Source organism: Dendrobium catenatum, unplaced genomic scaffold (genome assembly GCF_001605985.2).
Source record: "Dendrobium catenatum unplaced genomic scaffold, ASM160598v2 fragScaff_scaffold_1056, whole genome shotgun sequence".
Lineage (NCBI taxonomy): Eukaryota > Viridiplantae > Streptophyta > Magnoliopsida > Asparagales > Orchidaceae > Dendrobium > Dendrobium catenatum.
In genome coordinates this window covers 4631609-4656327 of record NW_021319518.1, presented here as the reverse complement: position 1 = coordinate 4656327, position 24719 = coordinate 4631609, and the positions used below count along the sequence as shown (strand labels likewise).

Genomic DNA, 24719 nt, shown 5'->3' with positions numbered 1-24719 from the left:
ATAAATATTATGATTTTCTTATTTACTTCACATGCTAAAGCCAGAATCTTGAAACCACAAATTTCTTCAAAATTTATTTCAAATATCAACAAATAAATCATTTTATTTGTAGAATAATTTTTATTAAAAAAATTTCTTATCCCTGCAAGCACAGTTACTGCAGCAATTTATTCTTTTTTGGATCCTTAGAATTCCAAATGATTCTTATTTTTAAAAATAAAATAAATCTTATATTCTTATACAACATTTTTATTATTATTTCTTTATATTACAACGATAAAATTCAAAAATAATTTTAGAAAAAGGCTTGAGCAAATTTTAAATCTACTTTTTTTCTTAAAAAAAATATTTGTTTTAGTATAACTTTTATAATTTTTAAACCAGTTTAAAATATTTGAAAGATATTAAATTTGATTTTCAATAAAATAGTTTTAATAATTAAATTAAAATGTATATATTCTTCTAAATCAGATTATCTAAAATATTAACAGTATTATTGAATCAAACAAAAAAGTTATATATTTAATTACATATTATTTAATTTAGATACACAGCATCAACATTTATAATAGCCAAGCAAGATGTGGTAGGGCAATTAATTTTTTTAATTCATTAAAAAAAAAAAAACTTTACAAACTTAATATTAAAATTATTTTTATTAACAAAACTAAAACACTTATCATTATTTTGATCTTTATAAACTTAATATATGCTTATTCGACTATTTGATTTTGTACTGTTCTATATATTATTTAATTATTTATGAAGTAGAATAATAGAGATAGATGAATAAAAAATAAAATAAAACAAATATAATATTTTTATAACTATTTTTTGCAAGCCAAATATAAGTCAAGGCTATTAATAACAAACTTAAATATTATTCCTCAAGACAAATGAAATATATCTTTCCTATTTTCAATCTTCTAATATTTAGTCCAATCTATTTCAACGTGCAAACATTTTCAAATTATTCACTAACAAGTTATGCATCATGAATTATACTTTATATGCGCCACATGCCTAAATATAGATAAATATACTTGTAATTTCAATTAAAAAAAATTGCTAAAAAATTCATTTCAGATCATTTTGCCCATTATTATATTCACAAGCTGCTTATTGAAGCCAATTCTGAAAAAAATAATCCAAACAAATTCAAATTCAAATATTAATTCAAATGTAATTTAATAAACCTAATTCAATGAAGCTTACTAGAGCAAAAATCATGGCTGCAATGTAAACTTCACAATGGTAGTTCTCCAACGGATTGCCGACCGAATAGCTAATCATCATTGACTAGATTGTTGATGTGGAGGAAGAATATTTCACAATGGTAGCTCACTATGGAAGGCAACGATGAAACCAATAGTGTGAGGAGAAAAAAAGTCTTGTTCTGAATGAGATCTCAGGATTGGGGAAATTATTCTATGCAGTCATTGAATGCTGTTCAGAGGCGAATCAGGATGCACCACATCACTTTTTTGCTGTATACCGGATAACCTAGCATATTATAATTCGCTTCCGAACGATCCAGTGATTGCACAGAATAATTTCCCTCAGGATTGACATCATGAAACTATATCGTTGGAAAGGAATTGTGAAATAACACGTGTGAAGGAAAGCTTGAATCAATTTTGAATCTTGTACAAACACGTTCAATCACAAATACATTGAACTTCATTTGAATTTGATTTGAACCAAGTTTGAATTTGAAATCATTTGAAGCAAAATTATTTATAAAGGACTTCACTAAACATGTTGTGTATGCTAAAAGTGGTGAACTGATTTTAAATGAACTTTTAGACATATTTTTCGAATAAAAGAAACGAGCATATTTCTCCAATGTTAAATATTATTCAACACAATCAAATATCCCAAATAAAAAAGGTTGATTGTCTATGACTGAGATGAATCCACCATAGCAACCAACCGGAAGGCAAATTGTAGATTTTTTGGGTAGCAAAGTTTTGTTCTCATGAAAATAAAACAAAAGTTCTCTTCCGTTGGCCGAGTCCTATCTAGGAAAAAATAATGTGCAGACATTAGACGACGTCGGAGGCCAACCAGAACGCGTCACATCATTTTTTTTGTTCGGTACCGGTGCTCGGTACCGCTGTATACCAAATGATGTGGCACATTCTGATTAGTCTTCAGACCGTCCGGTGTCCAAACAGAATAATTTCTCCCTGCCTAGCGGCCCCCAACTCATTTGTAGATGACATGGCAGCTTTTAGTAAGAAAATGACCTAAACTTAGAACCATGGAAATCCAGCATGCGTATAGATTTGTCGGGGAATAAAGCCTTATTCTCAAGAAAATAAAGAGCCAAAGTCTACGTAAAGGTCCCCAACTCATTTGCAAATGACCTGGAGGCTTTTAGTAAGCAAAAGGGCAAATTTTCTAACTATAGTAGATGAGTAGATCCAAACACCAAGGCTACTAAGTATTCAATCTCGAGCCAATTTGACATTGATTAAGGATTACTCAAAATCATTCGATTCGATTTTGAACCAAACCAAATTTGGTAAATTTTGGCGCAATCTAACCTTGATTCAACCCAAATATAGCTCATAAACTATGATCTCGATTAATTCCGTTCATACATGAATATGATTTAGCTTAACCTCATCGAGTCCAAGCTCAAAATCGGCATCAAACCAAGACAACAATGTGGCACATGACTTAGCTCATTTGACTTGATTTGAGCTTCATTCAAACCAAAAATCAACTGTTCTTCGAGCAAAAATTTCGGCCAAGCCAAGCATGTTTATTAAGCTAAAAATGGCAATACAATCATTTAAAATATAAAAAAATGAGAATGAGGAATCTCACTAAGTAAATAATTCACAAATGTTTTCTTTTAATCTATGGTATCACCTAATTTAAACATATTGACACACTCACCCGTAAAATATTAGGAAAGGAAATCAGAAGAAACGAGAGCTGCATTGAAGAATTACAACACTTTCCAATTCCATAATATAGATTAGTACATAAGCAGGTTATATATGGAGGAATGATGGGTTTATATGTCGTGAAGTTAGAGGTTCTCACCTTGTTCTCGAGCAACAGAAGTGGACAGAATGGCAAGATTGCGATTGAGAAATGTGAGGGCAGATTCACAATCCAAAATAAGCTTAGTTACAGAGGAAGGCTCATTGGACATTGAGTCGGGGCCACCAGACATGGCTGCATGAGCGTCACGGAGGCTCCTCAAGTTTCCCAAGAACTACAACAATAACAACAGTTTACACCATCCAGAAAGTGCTTAATAAGAAAATATTATGGAGACTTGCAGATTAACTAAATAAAATTATAATTGAACAGGTTATGTTGTGTACAGTGTGGGGGATTGCTTGGTTACAAGTAAGATTTAATTCATGTAAGATCTAATAAATTATGAAATTGGGTTAATTAACCTTGAGAATGTTAGATGGTAAAAAATTGTTTAGCATTAAAGGTATCAAATCTTGGGAAGTTGTTTGGCTATTTGGTATTAAAGTATTGCAGCACAACTTATATCACATACCAAATATAAAAAAAGATATAGAAAGACAAAAAAGAAAAGCTTGTCGACGAATGGTACAAAAATTCGAGACCTGGAGGGTGAGCAGACGAGATTAGCACCAACGATATGTGACAGGAGTAGTTGCAATGATTGAGACAGATACGAGTTGTAACTTCAAGAGGGAGAGGGAGAGGGAGAAGAGTGGCAAAAAAAGGGAAGAAAGTAAATCTCGATTTCAACCGGATTTAAAGAATCTACAATTTCTAGTAAAACACTAGCAAAACAGGCTTTTAAGCACACCATAGGATTTAATGGCTTAAACAAATCATTTGAATATTAGTTCAATCCTTAGCTTAAATATTGCTCAAGACTTGCTACCAAATAGCCCAAGTCATAAATTTAATAAACCAATGAAAATCAATTTGGGTATAACAAAATAAAAACTTTAAATATACGAATGAAAATCTACATAATTATTGCTAAATGGTACCTACACTCACTAAAATTTTCATTCTCTTTCCTTCTCCTTTGTTGACACTTTATTGATATGTAGAATCCCTATTGCCTACTCATCAATATGCAAATTATTATAATTATTTTATAATTAATTCTATTCCCTAATTTCAAAATTTTCCTATTAGATGCTTTCTAGGGATTGTATAAATTCTACATATAAAATCTGTTCAAGCTAAAAATGAAATGGATTCAACCAATTCTCTCCAATTTTTTGTCATGGCATCAGAGCTGTAGAGTTTTCTCTAGTATTTCTATTTTGTAACCTTCATCATTACATTATCACAATCCTGTGTGGCCTTCATTGATCTCTCTTTCTTTTTTCCTATTTTTCTATAATGACAGCCTTATCATTGCATTGCCGCAAATATTTCTCTTCTTGCAGCCTTCATCAGTGCATTGTCATAAATTGGTCCCATTGTTGTAGCCCTTATCACTACATTACCACATTTCTTTTTTTCTGTGAACAAACCATTATGTCTCTTTCCAAGCACAATAATAATAATACCCACATGCCCTTATTCTCAAATTCTCTTGGAATTGAGGGCTGCAATCTAAATCCAATAAAAGAGTCCTAAAACATCCTTTCAAAATATCGACTGAATGCAAAGAACTATTTTAAGTGATTGTGATTAGTTCATCAACTTATAAAGAGAAAAATAAAATTTAGTCATCTACAAAGATAAAGAAATACAAAATTTTGCTTGTAGGGCTTGAAAGAAAATATCTATAGCAGATGTTTGTACTCTAGCATTCTCCAATATCACCTGCCCTTAAAGTCTCAATGATGCTCATTTCTAGCTCCTAGATCATTCATTCAGGGGTTAAAAACCATCTGATCAATTAATCTCATATATCTATCTTAGCAATAAGAAAATAACCAATAGCCAATAGATCCTTCACAATCATGGACAATTAAGGAGATATTCTTAGAAATAAATCCCTCACACATTGAAATATCCTCCATGTACCTAACTTATTTACAAATATATTATCCATTCAAAAGCTAACTAAAGATTCCAAATATAGTATTATGTATTCATCTTGACTTTAACAAATAAGGCAAGAGGATGACGATTGGTTTTTTAAAGAAAATAATAGTCTTTCTTGCCTGGAGGAAACCAATGATCAAGAAAACTTTATATAAACTTCAAATATTATCTCTTTCTTTGACACTCTTAAATCCAATAATGACAAATTTTAGCTTCAATACCTATGGCTCAGCCACTCATACTTTATTCTTTTTTAAACTATATTTTCTTCATTATTTACAAAATCAATATTGAAAATTTTCATTATGATATTTGTGAACTAGCAAAATACAACATACCAATTTTTTAATGAGTGACATAAGAATCCTTGCTCATTATTTTCTCATTCGTAGTGACATCTGATGATCATCCTCTATACCTTATATCCATAGGGCTCACTGGTTGATTATTTATGAATAATTGCATGAGAAATCTTATCAAAAACTAAAAGTGATTTAAATAGCATCTTTTTTCACCTTTTTCAACCTAATAAAAAATCAAATTAATGTTAAAATTAAATTAGTTAGATCCAATAATACCAAATAATACTTCAATTATCCTCTCACCACATACTTCTAAGATAAAAGAGTAGTACAAGAGTCGCACCTTAATAAACTATAGAGGCTGAACTAAAAAACAACCACCTACTTACTACCACAAGGGATCATCTTTTTTTTTTTTTTTAAATCCCAAAATAATATAAAGGGAAAGTAGTTTTCATAGCCACCCACACCATAACCTGGCTACCTACAAAGGTACTTGGTTCAATAGCGTGTACATGGCCTAAATAAATTCTTTTCCCATTTCAATATTTCAAATAACCATGTTCCCGTAATATTTGAGAGTGTTGTACTTGTTCATGCATGCTCTCAAAATAAACAAAAACATGATCATTAAGAAAATAAATATCTTCATTGGTTATTCGCCCACACAAAAAAGGAACAAATGTTATGACTCCTCCATAAGAAAGGTGTTGTATGAACTAATTTTACTTGTAATGAAAAAAATCACCTCTTCATTACCATTTAGCCTCAAAAAGAAATATGATTCACAAATATTTTTTTTGATCCTACATTACCCTTCATTACCCCTCATCCCAACAAATAATTTTAAGGCCCAATATACAACTAGGGTTATTTTGAACCCTGCTATGAAATTTTACTAGGCTGCCTGACGAATTGCTACGACATTCAATGGAAATCCTATAGTATTGTAGGATTTCAAAAAAACCCAGTGGATATGATTAATTTTCCTTGTTTGACATGCGGGCTGTTTTACAAGTTAATGCAAGGGAAACAAAAGTTAATATGACCTTGAAATGGCAGTTAAATACAACGCGACAAGCAAAGAATTAGAAAGCATATTTGATGAGGTCATCTGCAGGAGATTTCATCACACTTACCATCGCAGGAATTGTAGATCGACGGCTACGATTCATAGTCTCTATTTATGATGTTTCGTTTTATTTCTGTTATTTATATTTCAGTTTTTCTATTTGTACCCCTACGAGAGATTTGTTATATATTGTAACCCGAGGGCATATGTCTTTGATGTTTTTACTTTTGGAGGCCTTTATATTAAGGCCTAGTCATTGTATTAAAACTAATGATGCTTATGAATGAAATTTCTACTTTCTTGTTTGACCTCTCTGTGAGTTCTTGAGAGGAGAAACCCTAGGTAGATGAAAGAAATACCCATCAACCTTCAAAGGATTCCAAGGTTCGTGGCTCCAATCTTTTCTTTTATTTTTTCCTCTACTCCCACATCCCCTCCTAGCCCCTACCCGTTGGCCTCCCAAAACTCAATCCCCTTGCCCCTCTGCCCAAAACCGAACCAACCACCAACCCGCCTCACCTTGTGCCGCCGGCCTCCCCTCCCCGTCCACCACCGACCCTAGCAAACCCCTCACCGCCGGCCTCCCAAGCTCCACGAGCCGCTGGCCCTCATTCCACTACCTAGGAATTATGAAATTCAAATTTCAAAATCACTCTTAATCACTTTCCTAAATTACATCCCTATTAATTTGGAAAGTTACCGCATTTAGATTCAAATTCAAATTTGAATTTAAAAGCTTTTCTATTAATAGCGTATATTAGAAAACCTCCTAAACACATTAAAATCTGAAATCAATTTCAGATTTAATGGCAATCTCCAATTAAATCCTTCCCGGGCCCACAAGTTTAATGAAATTAAATCCCCCCTTAGCTCTATATGGCCGTCCACCTCTATTGGATCCTCTCTCTTCCCTAATTAATTCAAAGTCTCCATTTAAAGCTCCCTAATTCCCTCCCCATATTCTCTTCCCCCCATGCATGCCACCGGCCTCCTTTTAGCCTAAAACAAAATTTGAATTCTAATTCTTCCCTCCCATCCATTTTTCCTTCTAATTAATTCCTTCTTTGGATAATTAATTCCAAGAGGAAAATCGAACCTCCAAATCACCTACACCTTCCCTAACCCCCCCCACCCCCCCCCCCCCCGACAGCTGAACCAACCCCACCTTAAGAGCCGCCGCCTCTCCTCCTCCTTCTCCTCAACCTTCTTCCCTCCTCACTCAAGGAAATTATGAATAATCGATCCAGATCTTGATTACGGATTCGCAGAGGGTTCTCACAGACGGACCGACATCCTACGATCTTCTTTCTTGACTTCACTTCGGACTTCGACAACTCGGTGGAAGAATACGTGGACCGCATCTTGTATCAATTGACGCTTTCAGTTGAAGAGCATATCTTTACGGGTCGTTGGTACGTTGTCAACCATCCATCTACTTCTCCGACTTCGACTACCGCTCCAACGACTACTACCCGAGGCTTTTTCTTTCTTGTGGTGGCATCGCATGGTGTATTGGCTTTGCTTCTCCATCAAACCCTACCACTTTAAAGAGAGAGATTCATGGAACTCAAGGTGAAAACATCGCTTTGTTAACCAGTGGATTATGTTGAACTAATCATTTCATTACTTTGTTTTGGTTGTTGTTTTAAAGGATTCTTTAACTTCGGTTTGTGATTGATTGCCTACGCATAACTTTCTTCTTAAGATCCTCTTTGGATCTACTTGGGTGAAACATTAAGTTAAAAATTTATTGTTGCTTAATCAATTACTTATTAATACTCGTAAGTAATTCCTGGTTTCACATCAATATTTCCACAGTTAATACTAAAAGTAAAAGTTTTGCTATGACAGTTATAATATGAGATTCCCAATGAACCAATATAAAATAAAATGCAACAAAATTGAATTTTATAAATCATTTGAGAATACCACCAACAAAGATAAAACCAAAATTAAAATTGAAAAAGTTCCAATAGCCAGTACCCTTCCTAAGTCAATAGCAATGAGATTGGTTGAATTGAGGAACTATGACCGAAAGTACACTGCAGGGCAAAACATTTCGTGATAGATTTTCCAACAAAATTGTACAGTGAAAGCAAATGATAATAATAAAAAAAAATCAAATAAACTGAAATCAAAGAACAATACATTCAACTATTCAGTCAAATTGAACATTTTAGATCTGAGATAGTGATGCTAATCTCATTCTCTGAATGTAAAATTTCACTATACGACTTGTTGAGAAGAATTCCAAGCACTCAGCAACCATTTTTAGCTACGAAATTTTCAGGTTTTAAATAATATTTGCTTGCAAATGATAACTAGCAAGGTATTTAACTTCACAAAACTTCATATTTCCCACTTCAAACAAAATCATCACTTAGAAATTTGTATGAAACGAGAAGTTGAATTATATTTTTCCGCTAATGGAATCCCGTTTCTTTTAGGGCATGCTTAGTCGAGTAAGAAATTTTTCTATCAGAACATTTATAAAAGTATTTTAATCATGTGTTAACAAAAAAGATAAAAACAGAAACATGGTGAATGGCTCGACATGATAGAAGTTTGACAATCAGATAAAGAAAGCTCAAGGAAAACCTTTAGAAGAGTGTTGTATGCCTCCAACAAACGATTAGCTGCAGGACCAAATCCATGCAATTGAGGTACCTCCATCATATTCGTCCAAGGCCGAATTTCCTAAAGTAAAATCAGCAATTTTCAAATAAAAATTAGCCCGGCTATAAGGAGATTTAATAGTCTTATCATTAAAATGAATTAGAATGGAACCAAGAAACTTATTAGATGCAACAATTTTCATGGAAGATAGCATACAAGTCTCAGTAACTTGCTTCCAAAAAGCTTATTAATTGATTACACTTGACAGGTTTGGTAACCAAATATCTATTAAAAAGGCCTAATGAAATCATTAAGTAAAGAATTTGGAAAATTAGTGAGTTCAGCTTCGCCAGTACCTTTGTATAAATTAAATTGAACGATCTAACAGTTTCCAGAAAGGATTCTAAATGAGTTCGCAGCTTTAACTCGGTTTCTGCATACTCCTCGTTAGGATTATAATCATACTGCCAAAACAGAATATGATTCAGCTTATGTCTTAGATCTGTTACAACAAATGCTACAATGAAAGTTTGTATTTACAGCAGGGATTATTACAACAAATGCTACAATTTTAAGTTTATACTCAGCAGGAAATCATCCTACATAATGGCCGTACAACAAAGACCCGTCAAAAGCGCAAACTGTAAATTGATAGGGGAGGCTGATATTATCTATGAGAGAAGTCCGGTAATAATAATCCTAAAAGTTATATAAAAAAAAATTCAAAACAGTTTTCTGAATGATTAAAGCTTAAGGTAATGATAGTAGATTTTCATTCTAATAATAGCATACTACGTACATTCTGAAACTAAATTATATTTTATGTCCAACATGTAAAAGTCATTTCAAGTTAATAATAATCAATTATAGAGGAGAATGCTATCTATTTGAGGACTTGGACGAAAAAAGCATACTGAAAGTGACGCATCATACCCATATCAATAGAACAAAAACAAACCGAGAAAAAAGATGAGTAGCCACCAGGAATGGGCTTGGCTTAACCAGTTAATGGCTACAAGTATACAAGCTGAATCAGAAATTGTTGTACTTCTCTACTCATAATTTCAGAATCAAGTTGGAAAATAAAACATAGCAGTTATACAAAATCTTTCTACATGGTAGCTTAAATTCACTAAGACAAGGAATAAAAGGTTAACAAGGTGTTGTATTGCCAATGGCAGGGAACAGTCGCAATATCCTGCAATTATGTTTTTTTAAACCTAATCACAAAGTTTTGATCTAAGTGATTGGTTGCTTAAAACAGGAAGATATAAGGCAGACAGGTTAGGGTTTAGACAAATTGCATATGTGACTTTTGCCCAGGAGAGATTGATCATCTCTTCTATGCATAGGTCATCTTCTTTTCGCCATTGTTTGATATATTAATAAAAAATCTTCCCATGCGTAATCCACTCACTACCTTCTATGACATTTCCAAGACTTGTTAACTCGTCCATGAACTAGAATCTCGTAAATTAGACCACAAGAATGGCCGAAATCAAGGGCCAATTGTTTTATTGTAAGTATTCAAAAGTACTTGGATTTCAATTTTTGAAGTGAGTTGTGGTGATATTCATTTGTTTTATTGAAACTCAATTTCTGTATTTGTTTGGGATGCAGAGAGTTTTGTTTTTATCCACTTAATAATAATTTATCAACGCATTATTATTATTATTATAAGTAATATCCCATTTCACCACTCTAATAATTTAATATTATTTTATTGTTATTAATTCAAAAGAAATAAAAAGGAAAAATTGAAGGCATCTTCCTAGCCTTGAAGAATGAAACTCACTTCTCAACTTTTTGAATGTTAGAGTTCCATGAGTGAGAACTCACTTGCAACCAATTTAAGTGAGAACTCATTAATGAGGATATCCGACTATGGAAAGTCTATCAGAGAATGAACTGGAGATCAACGGCCACAATTATGCCACTTTATTTTTGATCTATTATTTATATTTGATTTATTTATATATCTTTTCCGTTTTTACCCTCACTTGAGGGAGTAGGTTTATTTGATCCCAGGGGGCACTTTTGTCTTTAGAAATGTTATTATATTTTGGCTATTTATAACCACCCTTTCCCCTCCTTTGAGTGGATGATGATTACTATGAAAAAAAATTCCACCATTTTGTTTCTTTGTGAGAGTTCTTGTGAGAACTTTGGTGAAGTCCCTAGGTGAAGGCAAAACATTACCCATCAGTCGTAGGAAGTGTTCGGACTCATGGTTCTTCTCATCCCCAACTTTTCCTTGCCGTCTTCCTTAGCAGCAGCCCCCCTTCCCCCTTTTTTTTTCATTTTTTTTTTTCATAGCTGACGGCCTCCCTCTCCTCCTATCCACCGGCCCAAATGCACCACTCATCCTCCTAACCGCCGGTCCTAAATTCCCTCTCCTCCTCCTAGCCGCCGGCCCAAGCCCCAAACCCTCATAGCTGCCAGCCCTAAAACCCTACCCATCCTCCTAGCCGCCGACCAAATCACCCCCTCCCTTGCCTCCAAATTTCAAATCCCGAATTGATACTTTCCGTTTATAGTGCATTATAAATTAGGAAGGTTTTTAAATTCAGATTCTAATATATTTGAATTTAAATTTCCTTTCCTAGAATAGAATGAGTTATATTAGAAAAGATCCTCCAATCAATCCAATTTGAATTTGAATTTAAATTAGGCAGAGATTTGCATTAAATCTCTTTCCTAATTAAATTTGCTAAGATTGGAAACCTCTCCCTCCTATAATTAACTCATTAACAAGTTGGGCCCAATCACTATTCCCCCATCAAGGCCCCCCCCCCTATTCCGCTTATAGCGCATTATAAATTAGGAAGGTTTTTAAATTCAGATTCTAATATATTTGAATTTAAATTTCCTTTCCTAAAATAGAATGAGTTATATTAGGAAAGATCCTCCAATCAATCCAATTTGAATTTGAATTTAAATTAGGCAAAAATTTGCATTAAATCTCTTTCCTAATTAAATTTGCTAAGATTGGAAACCTCTCCCTCCTACAATTAACTCATTACCAAGTTGGGCCCAATCACTATTCCCCCATGAAGGCCCCCCCCCCCTCTCTCTCTCTCTCTCTCTCTCTCCCTTTTCCCTTTGGTTCTTTCCAATTAAATCTCTCAGTCAATGCCCCCAAAAAAATCTCAAATTTGGAGATTTGATATGAATCTTATTTCCACATTTAAGAACTCATGATTGGCAACTCTATTAAATCACCAACCCACCTCCCCAATCAATGCTAGCCGCCCCCCTCTTGCCACTTTTACCCTTTTCTGAATTTGCGAGCTGCTGTCCTAAAGTTCCCATGATAAGAGACCTAATTTCCTCCTACATCAACTACTACAGGATTTCAACCTCCCAAGACTGTTGTCCTGCATTCGAGAATTAGTTAGCTTGCTGTCCAGAAATTCTTGCACCCAGTAGTTTGTTGTCCAGCTGTCCAAGACATTTGAGTTGGCTGTCCAGACATTTCAGCGAACCTTTACTTGCTGTCCCGCCATCCAGAACCCACTAATTTGCTGTCTAGACTTGTGAGGAGACGTCCCATTGCTGTCCTTCCTTCATAAACAACCTACATCGTCGATGTTGTCTTGTATCTCCTAAATTTTGGGTAAAGTCTCTCCCTTCCTCACACCTTTTAATCCTCCCTTAATCGTGGCATCATTTGAGCATGAAGATCTATTCACACAACCCAAATTAAGAGTGTAAGTGAGAGGATTCCCACAATGACTATTCTAATTGTTAAATTAGGGATTCCTTTTGAAAACCCTACATTTGCATGGTATAATTTGATATGATTATTTTATGATTCTAATCTTATCTTGTGTAATTGATTGCCTAAGCTTAATCACTATTTTGTTGGCTTAAAACTTTGCTAAGAAACCTGAGAAGTTAACTAATTGCAAAGCTTTATTCCTGTTTGTGTAATTTTCCAATGGATTGCATTTGCCACTACATGTAGTCCGACATCACTCACTTATGTGTAAGTGAGATCCATTCACTTCTAGAAAGCAGAACTATTGAATATTGATCCAATGGCCCATGAAAATATCCAAGAAAGAGAGCATCTACACAAGTTAATATATAGGCAAAATTAAATATTATTAATGTTATTGCAGACATCATAAATAAGAAGAGCATTGTACATAAAGCTCCAATCTCAAAATTTAGAGCTAAACACTATTCTACACTCAAGTCTATCTTGAGATGGATTAGGGAAATTGAATTCAAAGTAATCAAACAATGCATAGTAAATATGCCATCATTAAGAAATTCATATCAAGTTGCATGTGACTTTGTAATGAATTTTAGGGAATAATAGGCAATCCACTTTAAGGGATAAAGATGCTGTGTATTTTACAAGGGAGCAATAATAAATGGTTGTAAGGTGGAAAACATGCATTGTGCAAGTATAATCCAAAAGTGAAGGATTTAGAGGCTATAGAAAAATAAAGTAAAATAATGATAAGCATCTAATAAAATTAAGGAACTCACTACCTATAGCAAACTACCAAAACACATTCCACTCTTCCTCTACCAAAAATCAGAGAAAGAGACACCAACAACATCAACATAAGTAAAATACTAATACAGGTATAGGCAAACAAAGCTAGGCAAGTGTTTCCCAATTATATAAGAAAATTCAATTGTAAGCAACTAGGTCAAACGGGTAATTCATGATCCAGGGAGTTCATGATCCAGGGGGCTCTAGACGTAAAAAAAGAAAAATATCAAGTTGGCTTAGCGACCACCTCTATATGATGAGTTAGATTACATTGAAAAAAGAATAAAAGCCCACCACATTTTACTCTCCCCAATTATTACAAGCAAGGCATCTAAGGCTTAATTAAGCTAAATAATTCAAATTTCTTTTTAGAAAGTGAGGATAAGGAGCTTGAAATTTAAGTGATATATCATAAAAAAAAATTTCTTGATCAAGCACAAATCTCGAGGCAAAATCAAGTTAGAAACTTCCGAAATTAAATCTAGGAGAGTGGGAAGGAAGAGAAATCCGAGATCTCCCTTGCCACCAAGCTCCACCTTGACCACCAGTCGGAGTTCCGCCGGACCACGGCCCGTCGTTGGACTTTTACCTGATGCCGGAATTCTATTCATCCTCAGACTTCCACCCATCGCAGCTGGACTTCTACCCGGCCACCGACTAACGCCAAACTTCGGTCCAACCACCAACTGACATTGGACTTCCACCCGGCTTCCAATTATTGTTGGACTTACTCCCGACTATCAATTGAGGTCGGACTTTTGCCCGGCCAACAGCCGTCACCCGACAACGGTCATTCTGATCACTGTCGTCTGTTGCCTGTCGCCCGCCGACTACGGTCCTTCCAACCTCTCTCGCCAAACTTCGTCACCATACAAAGATTTTTCTGACCAATGTCGCCCGTCAATGCGGTCCTTTTGACCTCCTTCGTCCGTTGACTACAGTCCTTCCGACCTCCGTTACTAGACAACAACCTTTTTGAACACTATCGTCTACCGACTACAGCCCTTCTAATCTTTGTCGCCCGCCGACTATAGTCCTTCCTACCTCCGTCGCCTGACAATGGTCTTTCTGACCACTGTCGCCCGCCGATTACGGTCTTTCCAGCCTTTGTCAACAGACAATGGTCTTTCTGACCACTATCGCCTATTGACTACGATCCTTCAGACCTCCCTCTTTCTAACCACTATCGTCCGTCGCCAGACAACGGTCTTTCTGACCTTCATCGCAGGCCGACTATAATCCTTCCGACCTCCATCACCAAATAATGGCCTTTCTAACCTTCGTCGCCCACTGACTACGGTCCTTCCGACCTCCGTCGCCAGACAACGATCTTTCTGACCACCGTCGCCCACCAACTACGTCCTTCCGAACTCCGTCGTCAAACAACGGTCTTTATGATCACTTTGCTCACCGACTACAGTTTTTACGACCTCCGTCATCTACTTAGGCCTTTCCGACCACTGTCACCTGACTATGATCTTTCCGACCTACGTCACCCGCCGGCTATGCCGACCAAAGGAATATGTCAATATTGATTTTTTCAATTTCCATCATGTAATGCGCTCTATATGATGTATATTTGCTACATCAAACCAAGACCTTCCTCCCAAGGAAGGGCCTCATTTGTAATCGACTACAAACACTAGTGGATTTGTTCAAACTGGGTAAGTCCCCATGATTTTTCCTCCTTTTTAGGGGTTTCCACATAAAAACTCTTGTGCTCTTATGAATGTTACATCATCTCTTTTATCTGATTGTGTGATGGATCTTCGTACAAAGCTAAGACGTTAAAACTTTATATTTCTCTATCGTCGTGAATATTCCAGAACGCAACAATAAGATATGAAGATAATGAGGTATTTGGTTTTCAAATCAAGCCACCATATTTTCTCTATCCATAACTCCTACACACAAAGCCTCTAAGATTTAAGTAGGCTTCAAATTCAAATTATAAGGAGACAAGGATAAGGAGTTTGTACGTAACTCCATACTTTCTGTCACCTTAATTCCTACACACAAAGCCTCTAAGATTTAAGTATGCTTAAAATTCAAATTCCAAGAAGGAGACAAAGATAGGAGTTTGTATGTAAGATGATGAGTGATTCAAACATACAATAATTTTAGAAGTAAGATTCTCCAAGTTATTTAAATCTAGATTATTTTTTCTTTTCTATAAAATAGTAGCATGCATTAAGTTACTTTTATATTACATTCACGATCAATGCAACCATCCTGGCCTGAAGAATGCCTCTCCCTCTTATATAGCATTGGTTGGCCTCCCCCATCCTCTCAATCTAGAAATTTTTTATACCAGTCATGTCTCCTACCTAAGAACACATGGGGAAAATGTCTTGTATACATAAGAATAAAGAAAAACAAAATAACTTGAAGAAAAATGATAGGAGGAACTAAGGAAACAAAATGAGAATGACGAGTCAAAGAGCCATCCACATGAGAGCTATAGTAAAGTTGCTAATATAGGTTCTTTGATAATTTTCTACTTTCATTTTATCAATCTAAGCACTATATTATCTATCTAGAAGAACACCAAATTCCTCTCTAAAAGCTTGACCAACTTGATTGCAAGGGACCGCCACATGCATAAACATCCACATCACAAGAATCCTGTCAGGTATTATGAGAGTAAAGACTATAATCGTAGACCCTACTATTGCAATAGCTTATTATCTCCTTCATTTTATAATTAAGAGGAAGTCCACCAAAAATACTAAAATAATCCTCTCAATTTTTTATCACTAGCTCTTTGGGAACGACCTATGAAATACACTCTAATTGAATGCTTGGCGATCTAAATAAATAGTAACAAGTGGAAAGTTTTAGTCCAATGCAAATAAGGAACGATTAGAATAGAGAGCCAATGAAAAAATGGATGATGAAATAGAAGTGGAAATGAAAAGAGGATAACTAGATAGATGTTGCTTCAATAAATGTGAATACATGGTGAAGATTGTGCTAAATTATAGAAAGATAATCAGCTAGAATTCTTGAAGTAAATTAAAGATGGATTGAGTGCTGAAAAATAATAAGTTTTTAAGGATTGCTTCAACAATATAAACGCTAGCTATATGAATAAAGTTAATGGACGACTTCTGAAAGAAAGTAACAAGATGCATGTAAAAAAAGCTAAACAAGGCAGGAATTCTCATCCTATATATTCTACTCTTATTTCCATATGCTAGACTAGACAAGTTGTTCGACAACCTTTGATGCCAACTCCTGGACCATCTGCTGTAGACTTGACAACTTCTTTGAATGCTCAGAAAGCTTTGACTCCAATTCAGTTATGTCTGGCCTGGAAAAGTAATGCATTAAGATGAAAACCTAGAAAAGTTACTGCAGCCACTTTTATAGTATATTATAAACATACAAAATTCATTAGAAAATTGGGAGAGCAAGCTTCCCTGGAAGTAGCTGGAAATAACAAATGATTGCATGAGAAAGATTGTTCATGAGATTTGATCACAGACCAATCAGTATTGGACATAAAAAATATGACAAAGTTAATAAATAGGAAATAAAGCACAAGAAAAATAAGTTAAGGATCATAAAACCAAGCAGTTACAATACAAAAATCATAATAACGGCTGCCTGATCTCGTTAAAAATGGGGTTAAAGAACAGAAAGCCATCAAATTTCAATGAACATTGGAAATTAAACAAAGGAGAGCCATTTTTTATTAATACAATGGGAGTGGACGATGTTATAATTGAAACTCGACACCATTTTCATCAAGCAGCACAGCATATGTATGACAGATTCCAAACCTAAACACGCTAGTTAGGGTAATGAGAAAACTTTGCAGAGTATCACCTTTAAATCAATTTACAGGAAAAAAAAATACCTTTCAATCAAAATAAGAATGGTTGCTACCGCAATGGAATGGAGATGAAAAAGACATTAAAATACAAAATACTGGCCAAGCAAACTAACCTAAATCATATAACCATAAGATAGTCGCCTAACCTAATAGGAAATATAGGTCTACTTTTAACAAAAAGAAGATTAAGAGATTTAAAGTTTAACATGGATGATAGAACTCGCATGACTGATGATAGGTTCAATTATATAGATGAAAAATTCAATAACCTTGAGAAATTAAGCCTTTGTTAAACTAACAAAGAAAAAAACCTACAGCATGAATTTTGTGGATAACCTTGAACCTCTCCCCACACACAGGAAATGTGAGCCTCCAATTAAAAGCGTGTAGGTTAATTATTGACCAATCTATCTGGATCTCCATATAACACTAACATTCATGCTAATGAGCCTTTTGTTACACATCTTCCTATTAAGAATTACATACCTATTGTGCTCTGAGAATATCTTAGTGGGTTATCTACACCATTCCCTAGTGAGCTAATTGATAAGCCTCCTATTATACTAATATTCATGTAACTATTGTGGTCTTTGATAATCAATTTAAATTTTTTTTATCAATAATTTAATATTATGCTTAATAGGGCTTCCCTTTTTGAAAAGGTTGACGCACCACTACCTTTTGAGATGCATTATTTCCTATGATCTTAGATCCTTGGCATTCTGAGATGTCCAATTTCTTAATGAGTTTCCTCCAAATATTTGCTACCTTCTAAGATGCCAAATTTCATAACTAATTGTAATTTTTTTCATTAGAATATGAAGGGTTGGCCATGTGAATTTAGAGGGAATATTTAATATTTTTGATATAGAAATCTATTTTAGAATCATATCAATTAGTCCAAATTAAGAATTCAAAAGAAGCAATAAAAATTTTAATTAAATTCTTTAAATTAGAAAGGCGTCATTTTTTTTTATTGGAGTGGTAGCATTTGTTTTCAAATAGGACGAGATCTTGAGGGGTTGGTCATTATAGCCCATGGAGGATTTTTCAAGGAGCAAATTTAGCATATTATCCAGTGTGTTTCCTACCTTCTATAGGACACTTGATATATTATTTAAATCCTAATTACTTCAACAAATAATATCATTGATCTCATGGAAAATTTGTGCCAGATATGCCAACTTTTAGCATGCAAATGCTTTACATGAAGTTTTCACCAAAACCAAACAGGCCTTAGTGGCATTACAACACAGGTTTCAAAATTACATTGAATTAAACATAGAAGAAAAAGTTTCCCAGATAGGATTACTCTACCACCAAAGCTCCAGCAAATAATTATCACAAGATGTCACGGGAACTTTAAATAAAGTACATCAAATAATTATCATTAGTATTCCAGATGGGCAGTTGCGAACACTATTGTATTGAAATTATTATCTCAAATTGCATATGAATCTCTTCTCGAGTGAACTATAGTCTTACAGTGGATAAATTGATTGAATCTGCACATCAGCAGGGAAGAGCTTGAATTCTTCCGAGAAAATTTGAGCTTGCTTCTCCGCAATTGAATCTAGTAGTTGGACATCCTTTGCCAGCTGTTCATCAACACTGCAAGCACAAGAGAGAGCCAGATGCCATCAGATTTATCATACACATCAATAAGATTTCAGAATTAGGTACAAAATGAATGTGGCAAAATTAAGAAGGATAAATTAAGGAATGATTATGTTAGACTAATAGTTGGAGTGACATCTAATGAAGACAATGAAATTGAAATATTCTTAGGAGATTTGTACAAGCACAAGTGCAAAAAATGCACCTAATAGATAATTAGATAAAATTAATATCAAAGGATTAAGATGACATACAATAATATGGATAAGAGTTTCTCAAAATAATTTGTGAAGAATAGGTTAAAAATCTCAAGCATCACTCCAGTAGAAATAAATGAAAAATAAAAATTCATAAAGTCAAACCGAAATAGCAGGAACAAGCTAATGATGATGATAAATTAGGTACAAAATAAAGTAATACATTGCAAATCAGCAATAAAGCTATAAACTATCAACCGTATATATTGAATAGCTATGCCATTATAATCTTGAAATTCCATAACCTCCACTCTGGATTGTCAGCATAGCAACTTGCTTCCACAAGGTCTACAACGAGATGTAGCAATTCAGCACGGTCTTCATAGCTTCCTCTTCCCTAGCAAGCATTAGAAATTAAATATGAGATACTTCGGTAAACAATATAAAAGAATGGTTAATCCACATCAAGCAGTCATAATTATCATCTGTATATTTGATTTTACCGCTAGTTGAAAGGAAAATGTTGCAGCATATAAACTTCAAGTGTCAAAGTAAATAATGTTGCATGATAAAGTAAGAGGTTTCCTTATCATAAAATGACAGGTTAATAAGTATTAGAAGTTGTGTAATCTAAAAAATAAACAGAACTATACACTAAACCTACCTTTTAAATGTTTATTAATATTTTTTTTACATTTTAGTATGACTACGGTAAGCTTTACCTTGCTGAAACATAAACAGAATTTAATAGAGACCATATATGCTTGATCAATTAACTTTATCATAGGTAGAGCGTACTCAAATGGTATGCCAGGCAACAATACCAATGGTAAGGAATCAGTATTTTTATTTAAAACCATCATAAAAAAAATGAATTACATCAGCATTTAAGGTAAGAAAATATACTACAGCTCAACTTATGCTGTCATGTTTCTAAAGACTGACATAATCACCTAAGTTTCTTGAAAATTTTGGTGCTAACCTGGATAGCTTCTGTATCAATTGTAGGTGTAATTCCCAAGAAGTGAGCTATCTCAGCCAAATCTGCAAATATATGATGCTTCATCTTAAAAAGTTCCATCAATGTTATTGATATTGAAAATATAGGTGCTCTAAAGCTTCATAGCAACCAACACAGACAAATTTGTCCTTTTCATAACACAACAATCAGACATGACACAGTTTCGAAGATATAACAAAAATATTGGAGTCTGTCTAAATTAATTATTGTCCTTATACAAAAATTCATCGGCACATAGAGTTTTGATTATAAGATTGGGTTGCTAAACTGATCATTTGAAGTTCTATGTCAATCTGTCCTATATATGGGAGCAATAGAGAAAAGTGGAAGCACTTGAAATTTCACAAACAAGAAGAAAATGAAACAGATAATGACACGTTCAACTAAGGAATTATTGCCATCTAGATTGTACTGACCAACTTGTAATTTGGAATAACATTATTTATCCAAAAATTCTTATTTGATTTTTAGCTCCATCTGGTAAATGTTTTGCTACTTTTTCTGTATAAACAAAAATTTTCATCATTGTATTTTTTCAATTCATACAATATTCTAGTAAGTTGTTTAATTCCATTCTTCATTCTTCAGTTTTCAGTCTTCTGTATCCTAGTCCATCAGCTCATTAACATAATGAAAGTCATCTAGCAGAAAAACAGGAAAAACTGATACTATGGTGGAAGCAATCATTTTTTTTTTGTCCATCATATCTTGAAACAACTTCAAGATTTCAATTATTCATTATCTCACCAACATCTAATGCAAGCTCTAAGGAAGTAGGATCAAGACAATTGTAGTTATTTTGAAGACAGAATATTTAATTTAAAGATATTTATATCAACTTTTGAAGGCATTTGTGCCAATAAATTTCCAAATTAGCATAAAATACAAAAAAAATAAATTTGAAGACGTTCGAGATAGTTTTAAACGAAAAAAAAAATGAAAACATTTAAATGAAATCTGCAGACTCACGGCATTGATATAAAATTGAAAAAGAATTTTTTTTTTTCAAAACACTTATTGATATCATGCCTCCCGATCTCAGGAGGCAGAAAACACATTAGGATATCTTGACTCAAAATTTTTTTTTTCCAAGATAGATAGATGTAAGAGAAACTCACACTGTATACGAGCAGTTTCCTCATCACGGTCCATACTGTCCCCTTGCCAGTTCTGTTGCGTGAAGGGCGATCTATCCCCCAAAAGCCTGCCAACCACTCAAAACCCCCAATTAGAGCTTTTCATTCATACAATGAGCTAGGTTGCAAGAATAGGGGTAACCAATTTCAAACGGCACAGATGGAGATTTTGACCTGAAAAAAAGCCATTCGAGGAGAGCATATCTTTCGACGCCCGCGTAAAGGAGGGCCTGCGAAGGGGCATTGGCTCGAGGGTAACTGAGGAGGGATAGTTTCCTCTGAATCTCCTCCATCTGTTTCGAAGCCATGGCGGAGAGGTCGAGCATACAAAGCTGTGCCGCTCCGCCTCTTCCAGATCGTTGCAATGCGGATTTGCAGAACTCGATGTGCAGTCGGCCGGCGAGAACCCGGTCAGACTTGAGAATTTGAAGCAGCAGTTGAAATGCGATTTACCGAGTTCGATCCGTCCAGGTATCAAGCCGATCTCGTTTGGATTGTTTTATGTTTCTTAAATCAATTTCTTTTAGTACAAAAATTTTTAAAATTATTTTAAGAAGAGAGTGTGGATCATGTCTCAAAATTAGGTAAAGTGGGAAAGACAATGAGTGAGTAACTAGGGGTGTTGGCTGGTGCAAATTATTAGGGCCTATCATTGGACCTACTTTTTCGTCCGGATTTCATGCATTTTTAGTTTATTTTTTTATATTTTTTAAAAAGAGCGGCAAATACACAATTTTAATTGCATTTAGGTGCTTTTTGTTGAGTATTTGCAAAAATTTAACAAAAGCGCAATAAATATCATACTCATTGAGTATTTGATGCTGATACGTCATCAAAAAATTATCTTGATCGGGCACGAATCTCAATGTAAAATCAAGTTGGAAACTTCCGAAATTAAAATTGGGACCATCCGAACTCCGATTTCAGTAAAATTATAGTCCAACTGAACGTCTTGGAAATACAAACCCAACGACACCAAATTTGACTCAATCCGAGCTCAAAATGAGTCCAAATCAAGGACCCGAAGCGATGTTGGAAGGTTCGAACCACAATTTGGGCTACCAAACGGTTTCCAAACATGACCTGCTTATAATTGAATTGAGCGGCTCGACGAGACAAATCCAACGAACCCAATATCACTAAATTCTGACATCACTAAGACATTCAAATATCCATCAAACGGTCTATGATCAAGGGAATCAACATCGGCCGTCCTTCCAACCACTCTCCATTTACCCTTGATCTCTCTCCTATTACGGGTCATGCCACTCCATAAATCTATAAATGGACCCCTCATTTCTCTTAAAAAGGGGGACCCGAGCAAGAAGAGAAGAAGGAAGAAGAGAATGAAGAAGCTCCTCCTCGACCACCGTCGGACTTCTGCCGAACCACCACTTGAGGCCCTCACCTTCGCTAGACCACCACCTAACATCGTTGCTCCGCCGTACCACCACTTAAGGCCCTCACCTCCGCCGGACCACCACTTGAGGCCTTCACCTCTGCCGGACCACCACCTGACGTCGTTGCTCCGCTCGGACCACCACTTGAGGTCCTCAACTCTGTCGGACCACCGCCTAACGTCGTTGCTCCGCCATACCACCACTTAAGACCATGAGCTCCACCGAACCACCACTTGAGGTCCTCACCTTCATCGGACCACCGCCTAACGTCGTTGCTCCGTACGGACCACCACTTGAGGCCCTCACCTCCGCCGGACCACCGCCTGACGTCGTTGCTCGGTCAGACCACCACTCAAGGCCCTGAGCTCCGCCGGACCACCGCCTGACGTCGTTGCTCCGTCGGACCACCACTTGAGGCCCTCACCTCTGCTGGATCACCACCTGACGTCATTGCTTCACTTGACCACCACTTGAAGCCCAGACTTCTCCTAGACCACCACGTGACGCCTGGACTTCTACCATACCACCACATGAGGCCTGGACTTCTGCTAGACCATCACATGAGGCCTAGACTTCTACCGGACCACCACATGAGGCCCAAACTTCTACCGGATCACCGCCTGATGCCAGGAGTTCTACTGAAGTATTCCCCTACTACTACGATCTTTTTGACCCCGATCTCCTGGCGACTACAATCCTTTTGACCTCCGTCGTCTACTATGATCCTTCTAACCTCCATCAATAGATAAGGCTTTTTGACCCCGGTCTCCTACCGACTACAATCCTTCCAAATTTCGTCGCTTACTATGATCCTTCCGACCTCCATCAACAAACAACGGTCTTTCTGACCCTGGTTTCTTGCCGACTACGGTCCTTCCGACCTCTGTCACCTACTATGATCCTTCCAACCTACATCAACAGACAACGATCTTTCTGACCCGGCCTCCTACCGACTACGGTCCTTACGACCTCCGTCGCCTACTATGGCCCTTCCGACCTCCATCAACAGACAACGTTCTTTCTGACCTCGGTCTCTTGCCAACTACAATCTTTCGGACCATGTCTCCTACCAACTACGGTCCTTCCAACCTCCATCGCCTACTACGGTCCTTCCGACCTCCATCGCCCAATGGTCTTTCTGACCCCTGTCTCTTGCCTACTATGGTCCTTTTGACCTTCATCGCCTACTATGATCCTTCCGACCTCCATCACCAAACAACAAACTTTTTTAACCACGATCTTCTGCCGACTACGGTCCTTTCGACCTCTGTTGCCTACTATCATCCTTCTGACCTCCATCACCAAATAACGATCTTTCTAACCCCAGTCTCCTGCCAACTAAAGTCTTTCAGACCTCTCTCTCCTGCCGACTACAATCCTTCCGACCCCCATCACCTACAATGGCCCTTCTAACCAAACAAACATGTCTATGTTGATTATTGTAACTCCCACCATGTAATGAGCTCTATATGATGTACATTTGTAATATCAAGCCAAGGCCTTCTCCCTAAAAAGGGCCTCTTTTGTAATCGACTGCAAATACTAGTGGATTCATTCAAACTGGGCTAGGCCCAATGGTTTTTTCCCCTTTTCAGGGGTTTTCATGTAAAAACTACAGTGTCTCTTATGAATGATATACCCTCTCACTTATCTGATTATGTGTTGGATCTTCGTACAATGCTAAGACGTTAAACTATATAATTCTCTACCACCGCAAATACTCCAGAATGCAACAGTTGTCATTTTGATGTGCTTTTGCTGTGCTTTTTAAATACTCAGTAAAAAGGCAGGAAAAGAGCAGCTAATATGTAGTTAAAATTGTGTATTATCTACTCTTTTTCCAAAATACATCAAAAGCACACTGAAAGCGCATGAAATTCGAATGAAAAATTAGGTCTGATGACCGGTCCTAATAAATTATCATTGGCTAGACTTAAAAAATGTAATTAACCTATTTATTCTTTGAGTTGGATTTGGATTTAAATATTGGCCCG

At 35.7% G+C, this 24719-nt stretch overlaps 1 protein-coding gene across 2 annotated transcripts; it reads right to left on the bottom strand.

Annotated features, from left to right (window-relative positions):
* Positions 1-2799: 2799 nt before the first annotated feature.
* Positions 2800-22053, bottom strand: LOC110108835 (AUGMIN subunit 7). 2 transcript variants are annotated; one of them, XM_028698150.1, is made up of 10 exons: positions 21500-22053; positions 21308-21393; positions 20151-20212; positions 19474-19565; positions 18840-18965; positions 16739-16829; positions 9363-9470; positions 8989-9087; positions 8374-8432; positions 3113-3232 (listed from the first exon to the last, which is right to left on the bottom strand). In XM_028698150.1, the coding sequence occupies exons 1-9, from the start codon at positions 21649-21651 to the stop codon at positions 8379-8381; spliced, it is 870 nt and encodes a 289-aa protein (XP_028553983.1). In that variant the 5' UTR covers positions 21652-22053; the 3' UTR covers positions 3113-3232; positions 8374-8378. The 2 variants fall into 2 exon arrangements, with proteins under 2 accessions (XP_020695325.1, XP_028553983.1); XM_020839666.2 differs by lacking the exon at positions 8374-8432 and having other exon boundaries at positions 2800-3232; positions 21500-21965.
* Between the last annotated feature and the right edge of the window lie 2666 nt (positions 22054-24719).

Coding starts and splice junctions, on each gene's coding strand:
- LOC110108835 (XM_020839666.2), bottom strand. CDS start 21,651: ATGCTCGACCTCTCCGCCATGGCTTCGAAACAGATGGAGGAGATTCAG. Junction 9,471..16,738: donor TCCAGGAGTTGGCATCAAAG/GTTGTCGAACAA, acceptor CTGTTTTGGCAG/TATGATTATAATCCTAACGA. Junction 3,233..8,988: donor CATACAACACTCTTCTAAAG/GTTTTCCTTGAG, acceptor TTATTGTTGTAG/TTCTTGGGAAACTTGAGGAG.